Source organism: Leopardus geoffroyi, chromosome E1 (assembly GCF_018350155.1).
Source record: "Leopardus geoffroyi isolate Oge1 chromosome E1, O.geoffroyi_Oge1_pat1.0, whole genome shotgun sequence".
Lineage (NCBI taxonomy): Eukaryota > Metazoa > Chordata > Mammalia > Carnivora > Felidae > Leopardus > Leopardus geoffroyi.
Window position 1 is genome coordinate 61,361,901 of NC_059330.1, and position 18,408 is coordinate 61,380,308.

Here is an 18,408-nt window from a genome sequence, read left to right on the forward strand (position 1 = left end):
CGCTCCGGGGCAGCTGGGTACCACGCAGAGAGAGCAAGAAGACAGAATGAACCAGCCACCGAGCCGCTGGGCCTGTTTCTTGTGAAAGAGAGAGGATGCATCCCAAGAAGGGCACGCAGCTGAAACGTTCTCAAGGATTATTGCTGTTCGCAGACAAGTGTCAGGGGTGGTTGCCAAGGTGGTGAAAACAAGCCAGCATGCCTGGCCCTGCCCACGCTGTCTGGCCTCAAGCCCCCTTGTGAGAAGTGGTGCTAACGCTACCACCTGCCCCAGGGCTGAGTCCCTGAGAGGTTCCTTAGCGTCTCAGGCCACTTGCCGGCACAGAGAAGGCTGACCAACGCCACCGACGTTACAGCCAGGTGCTGGCAAATTAACCACACTGCTGCCGAACCCGAGGTAGGCAAGCCTTCCCTGTAAAGTGCCAGATACTAACTTCCAGGCTTCTCTGGCCTAGCTCTGTGTCACAGGTACTAAGCACTGCCATTTATGAAACAGCCACAACCATGGGCACACCCACAAAACTTTACTTACAAAAAGGGGCAGCAGAACAGATCTGGCCCCCCGAGCCAGTCCCTGGTCTAACTGGTAATGAGTGGAGCGCTGGCTTCAATTTAAGTAACAATTGCTTCTTTGATTACTTACGCCTGGAACAGGCTGTGATTGAATGAGGTACAGAAAATTCCCGAGGCAGGCCCGCAACAAATTTAGAATTCTTGGAACCAAATGCAACAGATCCAAGAGGCCTAACATACTCTGCGGGTTAGGTCACCGCGTCTAGTTGAAGCTCAGGCACAGGCCCCGGCAGAGGGCGTGCGAGCTGCGCGCACCAGCGGGTGGCCGAGCGGACTGGACACCTGAGCCGCACAAGGCCCCCGAGCGGCAGGTGTGCGGCCCGGCAGCCTCCCGCACCTGGCGGTCCACGCAGAGCCCCCAGCCCCCGCCCAGGCCCCCTTCCCTCCGCGGAATCCCCGGCGGACAGAGAGCGCACCAGGACCGGTACCGAACGACCACAGGTGAGGGGGGCGGGGCGCGCACAGGTCACGGGACGAGGACAACAGGCAAGGGGAGGGGGCGGCATTCCGGGGAAGCGCAGCTGCAGTGAGGAGGTCCCAGGAGCTCCTGGCTCTCACTCTCGGATTCCTTTTCGATTATGTCTCCTTCACTGTCAAGCTGCCACCCTTTCTTCTGGTTCTGATGTGTCACCGACTGAAAAATCAGATAATCCAGTTTCTTAGAATTTTGTCAAAAGAAGGGGTTTCCAGGTGAGGCTCGGATGCTGCTGTTCCGGGGACCTGGGGGTTTGCTTTTGGTTTCTTCCCTTGTTTTGCCACCAACGCCAAGTGCACTTTGCAAAAATAAATCCCATGTAGGTCTTAAAAGGGAAAAACCTATTCCAGTGTGCCTCCGGGAGCATACACACGGAAACAAAACACCAAGGGCTCTGGCCATCCTTTGTCCTGAGTAGAGTCTAACCTCAAGAGAGGCCCATGAGGAACCTATATGTACAGACTGATCCTTTTAGATGCTGTTGGTACTCAAACAAGACAAAACTAAGGATTATAGACTTAAAACGAGATTAGTTTTTATTTAGAAAGGAAAAGCCTGTGAGTTAAAGAAAATGAACCATCTAATGAAATTCACAGACCTCATTAGTGGTATCTTACCAGGAAGTGATATGAATTCTTCTCAGAGAAAACAGAGCAGAGTTTTGTGTGACTCATTTCCAGATTCCTGTGGTTTATTATCCTTATTTCTAATTTGTTGGAAGACTATCTTTACACAGATAACAAATGTTCCAGTATTCTGACACTGTAACACCCACATAGCAACAAGAATAAACTTTAATGTTAAATCCAAAATCTGTGGCTTCTGGGTTTAATAGAAACAGACATTAGTAAAAAGTTTCCTTTCTCCCTAGCAGTATGTTTTAGAGAACTCGCTAACTTCTCTAACATGTTGAAAGTTGCCAGTTTACATGGATCTGTACTGCGGACACGGGTTGGTGATGCTCCTTTTAAATGAGAAAATGAAGAAAAACAGTACAGGTTAGTCTGTTTCAAATTATGTTTTTAAGTTTCGTGAATGCTAATTGATTAGAATTGGGTCAATTCATTGTGCCATGAAGGACAGACACACTTTCACGGGAAAGACACACTGAGGTAGATGAGTAAGTGAAACGTGGTCTTTTTGCACAAGCCAAGTGAGTCTAACTGTCTTGCTGTCGATGCTGCTCACATGAAAAAGGAAAAGCTGGGAACCAGCCGCCCCAGGACAGGAGAGCACCCCTAACCCCCCCCCCCCCCCACTGTCTTCCAAATCGGCCCAAGGCTACTGTCACTTAGCTTTGCCAGGTGGACTGGTGGGAGGCCTGGGCAGGACCAGGGCCCCGGGCATGGCCTCGGGGCACAGTGGGGTCTGGTCTGGCCCCCGCTTTGATCTCCCTGATTCAGGAGAGGCAGGTCCCTTGGGAGCAGCACCTCTTTGAAGGCGTAAAGCGAGCACCAAATACCAAATCATGCTGCTCCCACCTCACACATGGGTCAGTTTACATGATGAGCAGGATCTGAGAAATGGTTCAGAGAACACATAGCTTCTTTTTGTCTTGAGAAACCTCAGACTTTAATTTCCCCTAACTTCGTAAAGAAAAACACTACTTAAGAGGACTCTTAGTTATTTCTATGATGTTTAATACTTAAGTCTTCTTAGCCCTCCAATCAGAACTCGAATTTCCGGCTGAAAATGTGCCCACTGCATTTAAATCATACCCTCGGTGTTTAGCTACATAGTTCCTGCCTGACTCACATTCTACCAGAAAGTCACACACAGGCAGACACAGGAGCGTCAGTAGTCTCTCCCGCTGGGGTGACGGCACACTCAGCTGCCAGTGCACCAATATTCAGGAGTGAGGGGGGTATTTCCAGAGACCCCTTGCTGGTGCCACGCCGAGCCTGGCCCTGTGCAAGGAACCTCTGGGTGCCCCAAATTGGGGGGAGTTCTGGGCTGACTGGAGGCCAGAAGCTTTCACGTTGAATATGACATTTTAATCCCCAGTTAGGAACAGGAAAGCCCTTGCTAGCTCTTCAGAGTTAGTTGAGAAAAAAAAAAAAAGCAAACCCAAGTGGGTATCCTGACAACATGTCTGTAAAAAGGCAGCACCTCCCAGAATCTTGAGCCCTGCAGGCCCGGCCCCTCTCTGTGGAGGGAAGGACCAGGCCAAGCGTGGCAGCAGGGACCACAGACCTCCTGCTGCTTCTCCACACGTGTAGTGATGCTTACACACCCTGTAAGTCTGCAACCAGACCTCCATGGTTTCAGCGACTCTGCATCATGGACTTTTGCTGCTTCGAGCTGTGCCATGCCCTTAGGCCCTTACCAGCTGGAGGGGAGAAGGCCATGTGCACTGCCAGGCTTGGAACAGCAGCCCCTGCACACTCCACATGCGAAGGGACACTCTCCGTTCCAGCCAGGAAGCCTCCAGACACAGTGTGGACTCCACTGCCCCCAGCCCACCGCCAAGCCTCTGCAGGCACCTAAACATCTGTGAGCTCCTGCCTCCAGGCCCCCACATCACTTGAGTGGAGCATGCAGGCCACACAGGACCCAAACACTGGCTCCTTCTCCTGCCTGTTCAGCTTTAGGAGCAACTAAAACACAAATTAGCTTCTCTGGGCCTTTAACCACTGGTGTGTATAAATATCCATTCATGGAATGTTCTCAAAATGTGACAAGAAAATCTAAAAGCAAAAGCACCTTCTGTGTGTGTGTGTGTGTGTGTGTGTGTGTGTGAGGAAACAGTATTTAAAAGCAAAACCCAGTGATTCCAGCATCTGGCAGACCCAAAGCTGGGACCAGAGTACCTGTTCCTGCCTCCTCTCTGGGCCACCCCACCCTCACAGGTGGTTTCTGGGCCACCCAGACACTCTCTCCCTCAGACTGCCCTGCTCCAGTGCACCCTGCCTTGGGGATGGCCTTTCCTGGATGCCTCTTCCCTCCCACAGCCTGGCCCCATCCCTGCCCCCCTCCCGCCCTGTCCACCTGGGCCTGTGTGGCTGGGCTGCACCTGCACCCTCCCCAGGCTCCAGCCAGGCCTTCAGACCTGCCAGCTGGCTCCAGCTCCCTCCCAGGCCAGGCTCCTCTGAATCACTGTCTCCCTCTCCAATGTCTCCAGTGTGTGTCTGCCAGGCCACACTCAGGAGGTGGGCAAACACGGGTGGGCTCCCAGACGAGGGCAGGAGTACCTGAGTGAGAAGCTGGTCTGGCGCCAGCTGGTTGATCCACCTCGTGTATCGCTCAGTGGAGTTGGGAGGGTCTCTCCTCACCTGGCAACCTACAATCTGTGAAACAAAACAGAACTTAACAAAGTCACCGTGAGCTCGCGTGCGCACACGCCTGTCTACATGTCTCACCTGGTGTAAGCGTGCACAGCCAGCGGGGAACTGAGACCCCACACTAGATCGGGGAAAACTTCTGGGAGTAAAGGGGAGAGGGAGGGCACCCACTCAGTGCAGAGTTCCGGGCGGACCCCACACCGGACAGTTCCAGCAGCGCCCGTTAAACTACTCTGGGTTAGAACCGTCACAGATAACCCTTCCCCCTTCCCCCTTAATGCGTTGAAGTTACAATGACCTGTACACAAGGTCGGACATCCAGGTGCTTCCAGTAACTTTTTCTTGAGCCAGAACTGCAGCAGACATGAGAAGGTTCTGCTGCAGCTTCCTGGGCAGGAAATCCAAACGGTCCCATTTCTCCATAATGTTCGTGACTCAGCCTCCCGAAGGCAGTAACCTCTCAATAAACAAGAGTCCAAGGGTACCAGCAGACAGGCCCTCCCCATCCCAGAAGGAATGCTGGTTCTGCAGTGCAACACCCTTCCCATAATGTACCATTTTCTTACCACTCCTCCTACCCTTGGTCCTCGAAGCCTGGCCCTGCCTCCTCTGGGGGACAACATGACTCCCTGTGCACATCCCTGCTTCTGCACCCCTGGCCCCCAGCAGCCCCGGTTCGCCCCTCCAACAGAGCTTGAAACCTAGGGACACCATCTGCACTTTTAAGTGTCTGCCTGCAGGATGTTGAAATAGGTCTATGACTGCTGTGTGAAGGGTCCAGTCCTCCAGAGTCAGAGTCAGTTGTGGGAAGAGGCTGGTCCCCACTGCAGGCATCTGAGTCTGGCACTGCAGGAGGGAGCCCCCTTCAAGGGAGGACGTTGGGCAGCACAGGGCCTGCCCCTTGCTGAGGCTCAAAGAGCTCCTGTAAGGGTGCTAACGGCTGGCCCTAGACTCTGCTCTCTCCACCTTACAGTGGTTGCTGAGACCCGTATCAGCCTCCTTATTAAGAAATTAGCCAAAGTTCCACCACGATATTTGAATTTCTTACATCTTGCTCTCTATAGTACTTATGCAGAGTGATTAATTTATATTAATGCAGAAGTGCTAATGAAGAGCTTTGAGAAAGTTTTTGCTTGCTTGCCATTTTTTGCTGATGGGCTTTTTAAAACTTTTTTTGAGAAAACAGTAGATTCACAGGTAGTAGCAATAACTGAGAGAGATCGTGTATCTTTTACACAGTGTCTCCAACAGTAACATCTTGAAAAACCACTGCAAGTTACCACCAGCAAAGGGAACGCTTGCAGCTTCACAGCCACACCCCCTCTCTGTAAGTGGCAGTGCTGATCTGTTATTCCAATGCTGTAATTCTGTCTTTCCAAGAACGTTTAATCAACAGAATCATACAGTGTGTGGCCTTTTGTGATTGGCTTATTTTCCGCTCCCTAATTTTCTGGAGACTCGTCCAGGCTGTTGTGTGCAACAACAGTTTTTCCTTGTTTGGCTGAAAAACACTGCACAGTACAGACACTACGGGACATGTGGGCTGTTACTAGCATTCTGCGACGAACATTCACGTACAGGGTTTTGTGCGAACGTGTCCTCATTTCTCTGGGGTAAATGCCCATGAGTATGACTGCCAGGTTGTACGGTATTTGCATGTTTAATTTGCTAAGAAAGTGTCAAACTGTTTTCCACAATGGCTTCACCAGCTGTGTGTGAGTGACCAAGTGCTCTCGCATCCTCACCGGCCTCTGGCGTGGCTGTGGCTTCGGTTGCAGCCCTTCCAACGGGTCTGCGGTGACCCTCATCACCATGCTAACCTTGTTTCCTGATGGCCGACCCTCTTTCTGTGGCTTATGTGCTCCCGTCCATCCTCTTTGGTAAGATGTCTCTTGTCCATTTTCTAATGGGGATAAAACACCCTTGGCCACAGGTGCATGTGCTTTTCCCATACTTCCCACAGAGCCAGTCCCCTCCTTCTAGAACCATGCACTGAAGACAGGTGTGTTAGAACAGCTCCTGACTCCCCAGGGCCTGATCTGACCCAGATGTACTTCTGTGTCTCTTGTATCTATTTTTTGGTCTTGTCAAGACTGGCTTTGCATCTGATTGTTGAGCAGAAAAGATTCTGGGAGAAAAAAGGGAAAATGATCCAAAGCTGTGAGGTAGAGAGGCACCTGGATGGCTCAGTCAGTGAAGCGTCTGGCTCCTGGTTTCAGCTCAGGTTCTGATCAGTTTGTGGGTTTGAGCCCCAAGTTGGGCCCCATGCTTACAGCACAGAGCCTGCTTGGGATTCTCTCTCCCCCTCTCTCCCTGCACTTCCCCCGCTCATGTTCTCCCTCTTTCTCTCTCAAAATAATAATTTAAAAAAGCTGTGAAGTAGAAATCTTGTTTCAGAGTTGTGCTCACACATGGATACAGGGGCTTAACTTCCACACACAGATGCCACAGACCCACGCCCCACGCCTGCTGCGTCCTGAGCAGCTGCTAGGGGTGACAAACGGGCCAGGCACATAGCAGCCCACTCCCAGGGCTTGTGTCCAGCCGGACGAGGCTCTTGTGGGCTCACGGGTGCTCACGCTGCTTCCACGGTGAGCCCTTTGCCCAGATGCTGGCTTCAGATGAAGGCTAGAGCCAAGTGGGGTGGAGTCTCACATGGAGAAAGAGGGCGGGTGAGGTGACATCTGCCTTCCGTGGTGAGAGCACCTATAGATGAAGAGGAGGGTACTTCTGTGTGCCTTAACACTTTCTGAAAACAAAGTGGCCTGGCCCACAGAGCAGAAACCACGGGAAACCTTTTCTTCCTGAAGACGTGTCTGTAGCGTGACACCAAGCTCTTCTCCTGAGCCGCCCCTTGCCTCCAAAGCAGGAGGGCTGGCGCGAGACGTCTCCGGTGACCGAGTACAACATACCCTGGGGCAGAGCCGCTGTGACAGGAGCCTAGCACAATGCCCTGTATGCAGGCGGTGCTCAGTAAGCACAGGCTGAATGAACCCAAGGGCGTGTGCTGGCTTTGGAGATGCACTGCCTCCTGCCACACACCTAAGAGTAGCCGCTAGAGTAAGGTTCTGGAGAGGTGTCGGCCGGTTCCTCTGAGAGCATGTGCTGCCAACCGGGCAGATGGCAGGGGATCCTGGAGTGTGGTCCCTACAAACGCTCTTGAAACTTTCTGAGCTTATATGGGGGCGTCTCAGATCCAGCAGTTTGGCTGGGAAAAAAGGTCAGAAAGTAAAGACGGTTACTGGACGCAGAATGGAGGTAGCTGTCCAACCGCTCTGCCTGCCCCTGGCCTGACTGGCGCCCACCAAGCCTGGGATCTACGTCCCTCCCCCTGAACCCGGGAGGGGGGGCCAAAGGGATACCAAGACAACACAGCCTCCAGTCTATTCTCTTAGGATCTTGTTTTTGGACGCGGCTGCCAAGCAGTGAGGAAGCCACGCGGCCACCAGTAGCCGCCAAGGCCCCAGCCCCACCCCCACCCCGCCCACAGCTGAGGCCCACCGAGAGCAAAGCCCTTTCTGAGGTCCAGACCCGCGGTGTCTGTGCGCGTGGTAACTGGGGGGCTTGCACACCACTATGTCTGGACGCTTGAATAATGGTCACCTCATCAAGCCCACGGCCAGCTGGCTGGCTGGCAAGGAACAGACGAGGCCAAAATCTGGCGCCTTCTGTGCAGACCCTGGTCGGTCTGAAAGGGACTTGGAGACAGGCGGCCGTGCTGTAGGCTGTGCGTCAGTGTGTGCGTCAGTGTGTGCGGCGGCTGCACGGCGGTGTGTGCGTCAGCGGCAGAAGGCACGGGGCGGGGATGCAGTCGGTGGCGTGGGGACCGTGTTGCATCGGGACAGACGCAGCTGAGCTCGTGGTGAGCACAGCACGAGGCGCAGACCACAGACGTGTGCGAACACCTGAAACTAGTGCAACACCGAGTGTCGGTGACACCCAAGTCCAAGGAAGAGAACACCCGGCAGAAGCGCCGGCTTCATCTGCCCTGCCCCCGGCCGGAGCCACCTTCCGGCCACGCGCCAGGATGACCAGCACGCAGGAAGACCAGGGGCCGTGCTGTTGTTCTCCGGAACTTTAAGAAACAGGGCTGTCGCGCTGGGCACAGGCTGCGGGTCCGCAAGAGAAGTGGTGGCAGGCGTGCCAGGGGTGGCCTGTGGAGGAAGGAATGCCTGCACATATCACCGTGGCAAAGCTGGAAGAGTCTACGGCGTCACCCCACCGGCCGTGGGCTCCACTGTCACCAGAGCAGACCTGGCTTCCGGAAGTGTGTGTGGGACGCTGGTCAGAAAAGAGGGCAGATACGGGGTCCAGGGGAGACCCGGCCTGCTCCACCCAGAGAAGCTGGCTGTGGGGGACCCGCTCCTTGTGACTCATGGATGACAGCTGGACGGTTAGAAAACACCAAACTTGACTTTTAGGTCAACTTCCAATTACCTGGACAACATTCACAACTAGGAGTCAAGCCCGTGAGGCTCACACACATGCAGAGCCCTGGCTGGGGGCCCGTGGCGCCACAAACACAGGTGTGCTAGTGTCTCGAGAGCACTAAGTATCAGCCATGGCTGGGGTGTACACAGGCCACACTCACGAGACTCAGGTGTGACGGTCACATAAACGTGCAGCACGCGTGGAGGAAAGCATGCTCGGTTATGTGGTTTTTACCCCGCGAAGCCCCCAACTGTGGGACATGAGCTGCCTCCACCCCCACCTCTCAATTGTCTCCGGTCCCTGACCTCTCGTGCTTCCCGCCTGAATTCCATTGGGTCCTTGCGACCCCCACCCACCCCCACCGTCTTCTGCTGATGCTGTATAAACACCAGACCAGCACCAAGGCCTGTCCCCGGTGGGCAGCAGGCCCTTCCCCATGGGCCTCGTCCAGGGCCAGCTGCAGACGCTGAGGCTCTCACACCCCATCTGCACTGCAGACCAGGGGTCCCCAGCCAGTCCTGTGCACTGTGAGGCAGAGGGTGGACTGTGGGGCCAGGCTGAGCAAACCTTCTCTCAGCCACCACGGGGCGTCCAGGGGGCACTCGCTCCCGAAGCGCTACACCAGAATCGGGAATGGCACCTACTGTGGGCTTTGTGGGGCACACAGATGCCAACAGTGGGTCTACCGTCTCGCAACCCACGTGTCAGGGCAAACTACACCCTGTCCTGTTTGAAGTGACCGTGCTCCCTCTTCAGGTGCCCATGTGGCTCCTGGGACACGGGCTCAGGTGGCCCTCCTATGCAGTGGTATCACTCAGTGAGCTGTTACTGCAGGCTCCTGTGGGGAAAAGAGCCAGCAGAGGCCAATCTTCTAGGGTGGGCTGAGGGCGTGCTGAGCAGAGGGTGCGCGTGTTGGAAGGACAGAGGGACCATGGCCCCCACGGCCCCCTCACCTGGAGGACAGAGGAGCCTGCCACCCCCCACTCCCCAGCTTTCCCACAACTCTGTGTCCACCAGACAGGATGCTCACCAGCTTGCTGCTAACAGAGCAAGGCCAGGATTCACCTCTGAATCCTCCAAGCCCCTTGGAGACACAGCAATTCAGGGAGGTAGGAAGTCCCTGCCACCAGCCTGCAGGGGCCCAACTGTCCCAGGCCACAGTGGAGGAGCCATCAACAGTGCTGCATCCAGAAGCTGTAGGTTGCACACACCTGTGCAAGGGGCCCCCACTTCTCCTGTGGGGCTGCCTCACCTCTTTCCACCTTCCTGAAACTACGTACCCTAACCCTAAATAACCCTACCGCTCTCCCTCTCTGCACTCCTGCACGGGAGACCCCACAGGGAAGGCCCAGGCCAGAGACAGCGGCTCCCCTGACTCTCCCCAACACCCATCCCAGAGCTGATCTCCGCTCGGCAGTGTCCAATAAGCAGGTGGGTAAATGTTATCCTGGGAGCTGCCCCATGGCACCCAACATCAGACACGCCAAAAGTTCTGCAGTAAATATGCAATGGCTCAGTTTATGGAAACTGTCACCGAGGGCCTTTGCTTCATAATTATATGGTTTTCTTGTAAATGACCTTAAAAAAATGACTAAGTATACCCTTAGAACTCGTTTCATTTTTCCAAACAAACTACAACATAATTGACATAACCAACCAGCAACTGCAAATTAGGATTTTTGTAAGTCATGATTTTAAAACAAAACAAAAAACCCCTGGGGCACCTGGGGTCCGACTCTTGGTTTTGGCTCAGGTCATCATCTCGCAGTTTGTGGTTCAGGCCCCACATCAGGCTCCACGCTGTCAGCAAGGAGACTGCTTGGGATTCTCTCTCTCTCCCTCTCTGCCCCTCCCCCAGTCGCTCTTTCAAAATAAATAAACTTAAAAAAAAAACAAACCACAAATCAGCCCCACAGCAACAACTCTGCTGATTCTGCTCTGGGGCAACAAGAGTATGGCATCCCGGTCTACGCTCCACACAGGAGCAACCACTCCCGCCACTTAGCCTCTCCTTGTAGCTGGGATAGACACGCAGCAGGAGCAAGCAGCTTCTCCTGAACGTGGGAACACAACATCGAGTAAATTTATGAGGTTAGCAAGGAAAACTCTAACCTAGAACCTTATAAAACCTACAAAAATGCAAACTAATGTTTTAATTAAGACAAAATGACGGTGTGCATTTTCCCCAAATTCCCTATGTGTCCCAAGACCTGGCAATCCATTTGCACCTATGCGTGAAGAACCACCCAAAACCATTCCATTAACGAAGCAAAATGTGTTTGATTTCTGCAGTATGGAGAACAAATCTCACTCTCTAAGTCATCAATACTGGTGACAAACTCTTCAGAAGTTTTAATGCAGAGCATATTTTAAACCCCTACCACGTGAGCATCACTCTAAGAGATGTGGCATCTCAGGATGGCTGCCCGCCACAGCACAAGCACCTGCCATTAGCCTCACAGGATGCTTGCTGAGGGGCGAGGGCTCAGTGCTGGGCCACCACCCCTGGGGGCTTTCAGGAGAAGCCGTAACCTGTTGACACTGTATGTCAGAGCATCTTTCTGACATCTGTTCATTTCCAGCTAGAAAGCATCAGAGATTCGAGAGTCTGTGTAAACTTTTAGCAAGCATCTCCTGGGGTCTGTGGTAGCTGATTGCTACAAAATCTGTATTTGTACATAGCCGTGGTTCTAACACTGTTTCCTGTCAGGATCTGGTGAATGCTGCAGAACCGTGTGCAAGCCCCACAGCACCTACGAAAGGTGTGCCTCACACACCCTGGCTTTCACGCCCTCAAACACTGCACTGTCTCCCACTTCCTTTGTGCTCTGGGGTCTGGCTCGGACGTAGGCAGCACTGGCCACAAGCAACCTCCCGTCTGTCATGGTCAGTTTTGTGCCCACTTGGGAGCCTAACCCTACAGTTCCTCAAACATCACCTGTGTGCTGCCAGGAAGGGGTTTTGCAGCCATGACTCAGACCTGCGACCAGCTGACTTCCTGGAGGACACGGCTGGTCCCATTCAAGCAGGGAGCGGTCATGAGGAAGCTGTGGGTGCTGGCTCCCTGCCTGCCTGGTTTCACCAGCCAGTGACATCACACCCCTGCCGTCAGGACCCCAGGACGCACAGTGGCCCCCAAGACACTATGCCAGCCGAGAGGTCACTTCTCAGTGAAGGAGCGCAACTGGGCACTTTCAAACCTCCTATGCATCCCACCTTCCGGAAGCTTCCAGCCTGAGGAGCACTGTAATAGCTTCTCAAGATGCAGCTGAGGGGCCATTTTTTATCTTCTTCCAGGTATATTTCAAGGACATGTTTCCATTAAAAATGTGTCATTTTAAGCAATGTAAGTGCAGTTACACTTCAGGGACTGAGGATCTTCAGCATCAAGCTGAGTGAGAGCCCCTTGAGGGGAGCATGCGCACGTGTTTACAGGGCAGACCAGGTGCCTGCAGCCTAAGACCCTGAGTCACAGAGTCATGTGTGGGGCTGGGCAGCTGGAGACGAAAGCACAGGGTGCTGAATTTCTTTAGAAGCAGAAAGTCCGTGCACTGAATTCAAAGCTCCAAAACAAAGAACTGCTGGAAGAGAATTTATTCATCTGGATGCACAAAAGTTGTTCAAGCTCCTTGGGAAATTTTATCTTGTGCACTTTTGAGCCTCTCACAGTCCCTCACACCGTGCAGGTTTGCTGAGGATGGCTTGCTGAGCCCTGCCCTGCCCTACACACAGCCTGGGGATGGCCTGGGGACAGCCCAAGCCCTCCGGCACCCAGAGCCTATGAGAAATGCCGAGCTCAGGCCCCACTTGATGCCCAGAATCAGATCCCTGGGGGCTCGTCGTGTGCCTGTGATGCTGGAGAAGCTTTAGTGCAGGCGCCGATCCAGCACTGTGGCAGAGGGAGCAGAACCTGGCGTTGGGGGCAGGAGGGAGGCCGCCCACTGGGTAGATGGCACGGAAGCTGGTTTAAGCAGTCCTGCAGACCCTTCTGTTTGACGATTTCTAAAATCAGTGATCATCACAGTAATTCAGACATTTTCACTAAAACTTCGGCACAGACGTTTAAGCAGTGGGTGCTAGGGTCAGACGTAGGCTCTGGGATCAGCCACCAGGCTGGAGCTATACAGAGGCAAGTGCCCCTGGGTCTGTGATGCCCTTCAGGTCCACGTGGGCAGGTGACACCTCCCCTACACGGGGCTTCCGGTCAGGAAATGAGGCCCTCACCCCACGAGTACCCAGGAAGACGGTCCTGGCTCATGGAGGACAACTGGGAAGCCCTTCTGAAGTTGAGAACTGTAGTCTGAGGACTTATAGGTAGTAAGAATAACCCTGTAAGCTGCTGACACAGTGTGTGCTTCTACACACGGCGTCAGAAATGCTCATGAAAATCAAACCGAGAAGCCCTGTGTGCGCAGGAAAACAGCCTTGAGTGTCTAGAGATCTAAGAGCCATTGCTCATGCTCTGATGGGGCAGTCGTAGCCTAAAGAAGAGCCTTAATGCAAACAGCCGCGACATCACTTTCATCAAAGTGGACAACAACTCAGAGACAGATGCAGGACTCACACTTGGGGACAAACACAGGGCTCACACATGTCAGAGACAGAGGTAGGACTCACACTCAGGGACAGGCAGAGGACTCACACTTGAGGACAGACACAAGATACACTCAGGGACAGACACCAGGTCTCACATTCAGGACAGATGCCAGGACTCACATTCAGGGACAGACGTCAGGATTCACACTCATCAGGGACAGATGCCAAGACTCATACACACCAGGGACACATGACAAGACTCACCCGTATTAGGGACAGACATCAGGACTCACACGTAAGGACAGATGCCAGGACTCACACGCATTGGGAACAGACACAGGACGCACATGCACCAGGGACAGATGCCTAGACTTACACTTGTCGGGTGTTGGGCAGCAGCTTCCAGTTGCAATCTCACCCTCTGAGGCATCATGACGTCATCCTGAGGCAAAGAACACAGTTTAAACTCACATAACCCACAAACAAGAAAGAAACAGATAGAAAAGCCAACAGCAAAATGGGCAAGAGCCGGGAACAGGCAATGCAGATGCTACCCATGGGACCAGGAACCCTGTTAGTTGGCAGGGAGATGCTGGCAGTCCCCACGATGGCTCGCACACTGCCATGTGCAAGCACTCCAGAGGGCACTTGGCCTCGTCCAGCAATCTGAGGATACACATCCCTAAGACACAGGCCCCGCACCACTGGGAAGGGGCATCTTGTATGCCTTTCTAGAAGTTGGACCAGCCCAACTTTCTAGAAGTTGGCCTACAGAAATACTTGTAGAACAAATGAAACGTCCGCTCAAGACTGAATTATATTTTCGATTACTTCACCAGTTACAAAACGCTCACATATACTTTTTTTTTTTTTTTAATTACAATCTTGTATAGTTGAAGGCAGGGCAGCTAAAATTATCCCTGTTTTGTAGCCAACGAAAACAAGGCTTGGAAAGGCTATGTATTTCACCCAAGGTCTCATAGCAATTACATGCCAGGGTTAAAATTTGAACATGGGATTAACTGAGAAACCAATATTTGCTAAAACCAAAACTGCCCAGAAATTCCTGTCTCTCAAGAACATTCTAAAGTAAGTTTCCACCACTTCCTGAACTAGAATCACCCCCAGGGTGTCTGAATAAAGTCAACCCCTGCAAGTATACAGAATACTGAAGACAGCTAACACACCCACTGACAATTAGCTTAGAAATTCCAGGAGAAATGCAAGGAGCAAAGAAGCCCCCAAACCAAGCAACACGACAGGTACCCCATGATTTCAGAGCACACACTGGCCTGTAGGTCACAGAGAAGGTCCTTGTTCTCCCGAGACCATTTTGAAAGAAGAAAAACTTGCTGATGGGATGAATGAAAAGGTCTTTATTACACAAGAAAAGCCATGTGCTATTTTAATAAACAAGCTCAGATGTGTTTCTGCTGGTGGCCATGATCTGCACCACTTTTCGTGTCCTGCAAAAGGCCCCATTCTGGTCAAGGTCCACAGAGTTCACAGCTGGTGCCCAACACCAGGAGCTGGTTTTAACAAAAGTCAGCTGGTATTTGAGATGCAAAGGAGAGGAGCCTAAGGGGTGGATACACAGTCCTGACCCCACAGTGCACAGGAGGGAGGGCTCAGAAACCTCCACACATGTTTGCCTGAGAGTGTGCAAGGTCCCCAGACTGGCTGAAGTTCCACAATGATACCCAGTTAAGAAACAACATTCTCGGCAGCCTAGGGCAAAGGATTTTGATGTATTATAAAAATAACATTAATTCAGAATGAAATGCTGTTTCCTCTCTGACCACAATATTAGGTAGAAACAAGCTCATCTAGTCAAAGAATTTTGTAGCTCAAAGAAACCTGGAGCTTCAAATTAAGTAGCTTCTGAGTGAGAATGGCCCTGGGAGAGTATGGCTACGGGCTCCTGGGGATGGCCAGGGCCACGGTCAGGCAAGAGCTAGAGGCAGACAGAAGCCAAGGATGGGACGTGCTGCCTGCAAATCAAAGTTGCCACCAGCCACAAGAAGATCTCCCTCTACGGCAGAAAGCAAGGTCAATTTGTGTGTGTGTGTGTGTGTGTGTTTTTGTTAAGTGTCTTTATGCTTGGCTTTCAGACTCAAAGACAGAAGTTATGTGGTCACGTGCTCAGGAGGCTCCCCGAAGAAGGGGAGGAGACAGAGCAGACTGACTAACAGGTTGAAACCCTGCTTGCAAAGTACAGGGTCAAGAAATTATCAAATGTTAGCTACCTGTGTGTTTCTGCCAAAAATTCTGACTTATGGAGAAATTTCCTGCTCATGGTTTGCTACTTGCTCATGTGCCAGGACAGGGTCCTGACCCCAGTCAAGAGGCCTCCAGGTTCCACCCGCAGAAATGACACACTAGCCTTTGGCACACAAATAATCCTGCTCTGTTCAGCTAAGAAAGCTGTGTAAAATATCTTAAAAGTCTTAATAGCAATAGAGAGTTAACGAGAAGCACTTGGGGTACTGGGTCCAAATCCAGGCAGGGGTGTGAACAGGAAAACACCAGCCATTTCTGCCCTGGAGGCATCAATGAGCCTAACGAAAGTCTGAGAGGAGGGAAACGGGAGCCCAGGGCTGCTCAGTGTCAGGGAGGGAGTGGGTGCTGCTCACCCACAGCACTTGCCAGCTCAGGCCGCAGCTGCTGTCTCCCCAAGGCGACAGGGGCTCAAGGGACAATGGCCACAGGTCCCCAGGCACCCGGAGGAAGTGACGGGGAGTCTCTGAGGGAGGACTCTCATCTGAGGCAAGGCCTCAGACTGCACAGGTGCTAAAACACAGCGGCCAGCACACGAGGGTCACCAGGCAGACAAAACAACACATGGTAAGACTCTCAGAATGCAACCACTAAGAAAATAACTCAAAGAGTTAAAAATCAGTAATTTTAAGCAGTGCACTGGAAAATATCTGCTCAATAAAATAGGTGGAAGCAGCAAGGACAGAAGACGTGAACAAGAGATGTGAGGCCGAAAGTAAACGGGGAACGCATGAGCACACACAGCCAAATAAACAACAAATGTGAAAAAAAAAACCTCAATTCTTTAACCAAAACTAAACACTGTCAGATTGGATTAAAACACACACACACACACACACACAGAAAGAAGATCTACTGACGTGCTATTTGCAAGACACAGACATCAGGTTCTGACACAGAGTGACTAAACGTGGGAGGGCACAAGATCCCACGCAAACTGAAGCCAGAGAGACGGACAGACCTTCAGCAACAGGATGCCTGGAGACGGGGAGGAGGCTACACACGGACAGAGGGCCGCCATCAAAAAGAAGTAAAGGTCGTAAATGCACTTGCGTGCTGGCCACAGAGGAAGAAGAAATAAAAAGCACAGACCTGAAGAAAGAAAGGGACAACTCAACAGCAAAAGCTGGAAATTCAGACACTCACTGTGGGCACCGGACAGGACGGCTGGATAGGCCAGGCCACCCGCAGAGAGAAGGGAGGCAGTGCCATCAACCAGCACTCAACCCACCAGTGCAGGCTCGTCTATGCAGCAGGGACCACAAATGTGAAAGCATTAAGATCATATGAAACCTGTTCTCTGACCACAGTGAAGTTAAGTCAGAAACCAAAAACAGGAGGGTATTTGGGAAATCTACCACCAATGTGTGGAAATGAACAATTTACTTCTAAACAGCCAACAGTTGCAGAAGAAATCACAATTAGAAAATTCTGAGCTGAATGAAAACATGATATAGCAATACGGCAAAAGCCGCACCTGTACCAACAAAGACTGATTTCTTAAGAAACAACAATAAAAAAGAGAAAACTAAACCAAAAGTAAGAAAAAAATAATAAAGATCAGAGCAGAAACAGAAAGAGACAGAGAAAAGAAAAGCAACAGAAACAATCAATTCAAACAATGATTGGTTCTTTGAAAACATCAAATTTAACAAACTTTTAGCTAGATTGGAGACCAACAAACTTTTTCTATAAAGGGCCAGAGAGTAAATATTTTGGTCTTTGTGGCCATATGTGGTTTCTGCCAATATTCTTGGTTTTTTGTTGTTGTTGTTTGTTATTTTGTTTTTATAACATTTTAAAAATAAAAAGACCATTTTTAGCTCAGAGACCATAAAAAACAGGCTGCCAGGGGTTTTGTCCTGTGAGCTGTCATCTGCTGACTCCTGAGTGAGACAGACCAAGAAAAAGAGAAGACACAAGTAAGTAAATTTAGGAATGAAAAGGAAGACAGCAAGGCTGGCCTCAGAGAAGTTAAGAGAACTACAGGAGAGTCCAAACCAACTGCTCACCAACAAAGCAGACAATTAGACAAAACGGATAATTCCCAGAAAGATATGGGTTCCTGAAACTGACTGAAGAAGAAAAATAAAATCTGAAGAGATCTATAAAAAGTAAAAAAAAAAAAAAAAAAAAAAATTGGGCTAGTAATTAAAAATCTCTCCCCACAAAAAATTAAAAATCTCATGGGGCGCCTGGGTGGCTCAGTCGGTTAAGCATCCGACTTCGGCTCAGGTCATGGTCTCGCGGTCCGTGAGTTTGAGCCCCACGTTGGGCTCTGTGCTGACAGCTCAGAGCCTGGAGCCTGTTTCGGATTCTGTGTCTCCCTCTCTCTCTGACCCTCCCCCGTTCATGCTGTCTCTCCCTGTCTCAAAAATAAATAAGCGTTAAAAAAAAATAAAAACTAAATAAAAATCTCTCCCCACAACTCTCCAAGTTCAGATGGCATAAGCAGTAAATTCTACCAAACATTTAAAGAAGAAACAGGGGTGCCAGACTGGCTCAGTTGGTAAAGCACATGACTCTTGATCTCGGGATTGTGAGTTCAAGTCCCACGTTGGGTGCAGAGATTCCTTAAAAATAAAATCTTAAAAAAAAAAGAAGAAACAATATGTCACCTTCACCACAAAGCCTCCAGAAGTGGTAGAGGCAGGGATACATCTTACTTACTCCAAGTGGCTAAGTACTTCCCGGTACCAATGTTAGAGACAACTTAAGAAAACTACAGAGCAATATGACGCATGAACATAGATGAAAGAGTGCTTGACAAAATATTCGCAAACCAAATCGGCAACAAGTACAAAGGTTTATTCCAGACCAAATGGGATATCCCTGG

The 18,408-nt window shown here is 51.3% G+C and overlaps 1 protein-coding gene across 11 annotated transcripts in view; it reads right to left on the bottom strand.

Annotated features, from left to right (window-relative positions):
• Positions 1 to 18,408, bottom strand: part of B3GNTL1 (UDP-GlcNAc:betaGal beta-1,3-N-acetylglucosaminyltransferase like 1) — a 98,870-nt gene that overhangs the window by 40,098 nt on the left and 40,364 nt on the right. For 9 of the 11 annotated variants that reach the window (XR_006715253.1, XR_006715256.1, XR_006715257.1 and 6 more), the window contains 2 exons: positions 13,672 to 13,737; positions 4,239 to 4,334 (listed from right to left, as the gene is read on the bottom strand). Coding sequence is in view for 5 of the 11 variants with exons in the window: in XM_045490010.1 (XP_045345966.1) it covers positions 4,239 to 4,334; positions 13,672 to 13,737 (162 nt within the window). In the remaining 6 variants the exon portion in view is untranslated. Of the gene's footprint in view, positions 1 to 4,238; positions 4,335 to 13,671; positions 13,738 to 16,718; positions 17,073 to 18,408 lie in introns of those variants that run through there. The other 2 variants (XR_006715255.1, XR_006715254.1) reach the window with 2 other exon arrangements.